The sequence below is a fragment of the Engraulis encrasicolus genome, chromosome 10 (genome assembly GCF_034702125.1).
Source record: "Engraulis encrasicolus isolate BLACKSEA-1 chromosome 10, IST_EnEncr_1.0, whole genome shotgun sequence".
Taxonomy (NCBI): domain Eukaryota; kingdom Metazoa; phylum Chordata; class Actinopteri; order Clupeiformes; family Engraulidae; genus Engraulis; species Engraulis encrasicolus.
In genome coordinates, this window is record NC_085866.1 from 2,834,022 (window position 1) to 2,836,521 (window position 2,500).

Below are 2,500 nucleotides of genomic sequence, written 5' to 3' on the forward strand. Positions count from 1 at the left end.
GCTATACGCTACAGTATGTGCTAAGATACAGTATCTACACTCCTAACAGAATTGCACTTCTGTACTTTATGTCTCTCTGTGACCTTGTCTGTGCTCTCTAAAACAGTGGTTCTTAACCTTTTTTGCTTAACGCACCCCCTTACCTGTGCCCAAGTCACGCCGCGCAACCCCGACCCAAACTTCTACATGTGTACACGCACTAAAAATGATTTAAGTGATTACCGGTAATTACAATGATTCTTGCTTGAGACATTAATCAATGCCTTAATGACTTTACATGGGGACTAAAACATCTTTTAATTAGGTTTTGACTTGGCCTAATTATAATGTTCGCTTGCAGAATTTTGGTCACAACCTCAACACAAACAAAATTCCGCGCACCCCCTGAAGTCGCTGGCGCACCCCCAGGGGGTGCCCGCATCCCAGGTTAAGAACCACTGCTCTAAAATGTGTTGCTGTGCTAATGGTATCCATACCCATGACAGAATCACGTTGTACTCTATATGTCCTTGTGATGATCTGTACTTTAAAATTTAGTGTGTGAATGTAGGTGTCTTTGTGTGTCTTTTTATGTCTTTTGCGTGTCTTTGTGTGTGTGAGTCTTTTTGCCCGTGTGTGTGTGTGCCTTCCTTTTCCATACGCACCCCTAGAGTGCTTTGGGGCTTCTGTGTTTTTGGATAATTGGATTTTTTTTTACATGCACCAATATGTTTGACCTTGAAGTTACCTTCCATACATGAGCAAGCTAACATATTGCATCAGTGTGGTGTAAATGACATTGACGTGCTGCTACAGGAACATTGTGGCTCACCGTCTGCTGGGAACATGGAGCTGATGAATGGCTATATCTATCCTATTAGGGCTGGGCGATATGGAAAGAAAACTATATCACGATATGGATTACTTTATATCACGATAACGATATATATCACGATAAAGCACAATTACATACGTTTTCAGTTATTGTCTTTATTTGCTCTTTATTTTTTCATCTCGCAAAACAACCTTTCTTTAAAATTGATCTTTTTATTGTTATTTTTAGAGTGACATGAACTTATAGTGTTTATTGTGACAACATGGAATGTAATTAAATAATATTCAATTGTATAAAACTGATACAATTACTATCAAAATTATAAACAATATAGGAGAAAGGTAACGATATACACTTTTATATCACGATAAAGATTTATATCATCATATTGCCTAGCCCTATATTCTATCTTGTCCTGTCCTCTTCCCCACCACCACCTCAGCGCAATATAGCCTCTAATTATACTAAGACAGTGATGGAACATTCTATTTTATCATGTTTTACTGTTTTACCATATTTATATTTTCTTACATATTCATGGTACCTAATTTTATATCAATTTATAAATCTACTTATTAACATTTTATTTATCCTTGTCCCTATAGTGACTCTTGTTTTTTCAATGGGATGCACAACTTTTGGCATTGTCTTAATGTCCAGTGTGGAATGCTTGTAGTATGTTACGTGTAGCCTATGTGAGTCCTCAATGTTTACATAAGATGTTTTGTATGAGAGATTGTATGAGACAGCTAATCAAATCTATTTTGGGTACTAATCAAAGTTATCTAATCCTTTCCTATCCCTATTCACCACCCTCACCACCGCAGTTTACCCCTCCGTTTCTGGGTGAACGTCATCAAGAACCCCCAGTTCGTCTTCGACATCCACAAGAACAGCATCACGGACGCCTGCCTGTCGGTGGTGGCCCAGACCTTCATGGACTCCTGCTCCACCTCCGAACACAAGCTGGGCAAGGACTCGCCCTCCAACAAGCTGCTCTATGCCAAGGACATTCCCAACTACAAGAACTGGGTGGAGAGGTAATGGCACAGTACACTGCAGCACAGTACACTACAGTATAGCACAGTAGTACATGTGTATTTATTCCCAACTACAAGAACTGGGTGGAGAGGTACTGTTATTGTGGAATACAGTTTAATACAACACAGTACAGTACATTACAGTACAGTGTAGCACAGTACACATGTATTTATCCCCAACTACAAGAACTGGGTGGAGAGGTAATGTTACTTTATAGTACAACACAGTACAGTATAGCATGTACAGTATAGTACAGTATAGCATGTGCCAATGTATTTATCCCCAACTACAAGAACTGGGTGGAGAGGTAATGTTATTGTACAATACAGTACAGTATAGCACAGTACAGTACAGTACATTACAGTACAGTGTAGCACAGTACACATGTATTTATCCCCAACTACAAGAACTGGGTGGAGAGGTAATGTTATTGTACAATACAGTACACTGCAGTGCACTACAGCACAGTACAGTATAGCACAGCACACATGAGGTAAATCATCTAATAGAAGAGCCCGGACTTCTTTGTATAGGCCCCAGGTCTTTTCTTCTGAGGTAAATCTTGTCCCTCTCGGCTTGCCGTAATGTGGTTCCCACCTCTATCCATCTCTGCAGGTACTACTCAGACATCGCCCGCATGCCTGC

At 40.0% G+C, this 2,500-nt stretch overlaps 1 protein-coding gene across 1 annotated transcript in view; it reads left to right on the forward strand.

Moving 5' to 3' along the window:
• LOC134456401 (plexin-A1-like) overlaps positions 1–2,500 on the forward strand; it is an 86,477-nt gene that overhangs the window by 69,509 nt on the left and 14,468 nt on the right. Inside the window, exons 15-16 of the mRNA XM_063207766.1 lie at positions 1,642–1,854; positions 2,471–2,500. The exon at positions 2,471–2,500 is cut by the window's right edge and continues 121 nt beyond it. Coding sequence (XP_063063836.1) covers positions 1,642–1,854; positions 2,471–2,500 — 243 coding nt within the window. The remainder of the gene's footprint in view (positions 1–1,641; positions 1,855–2,470) is intronic.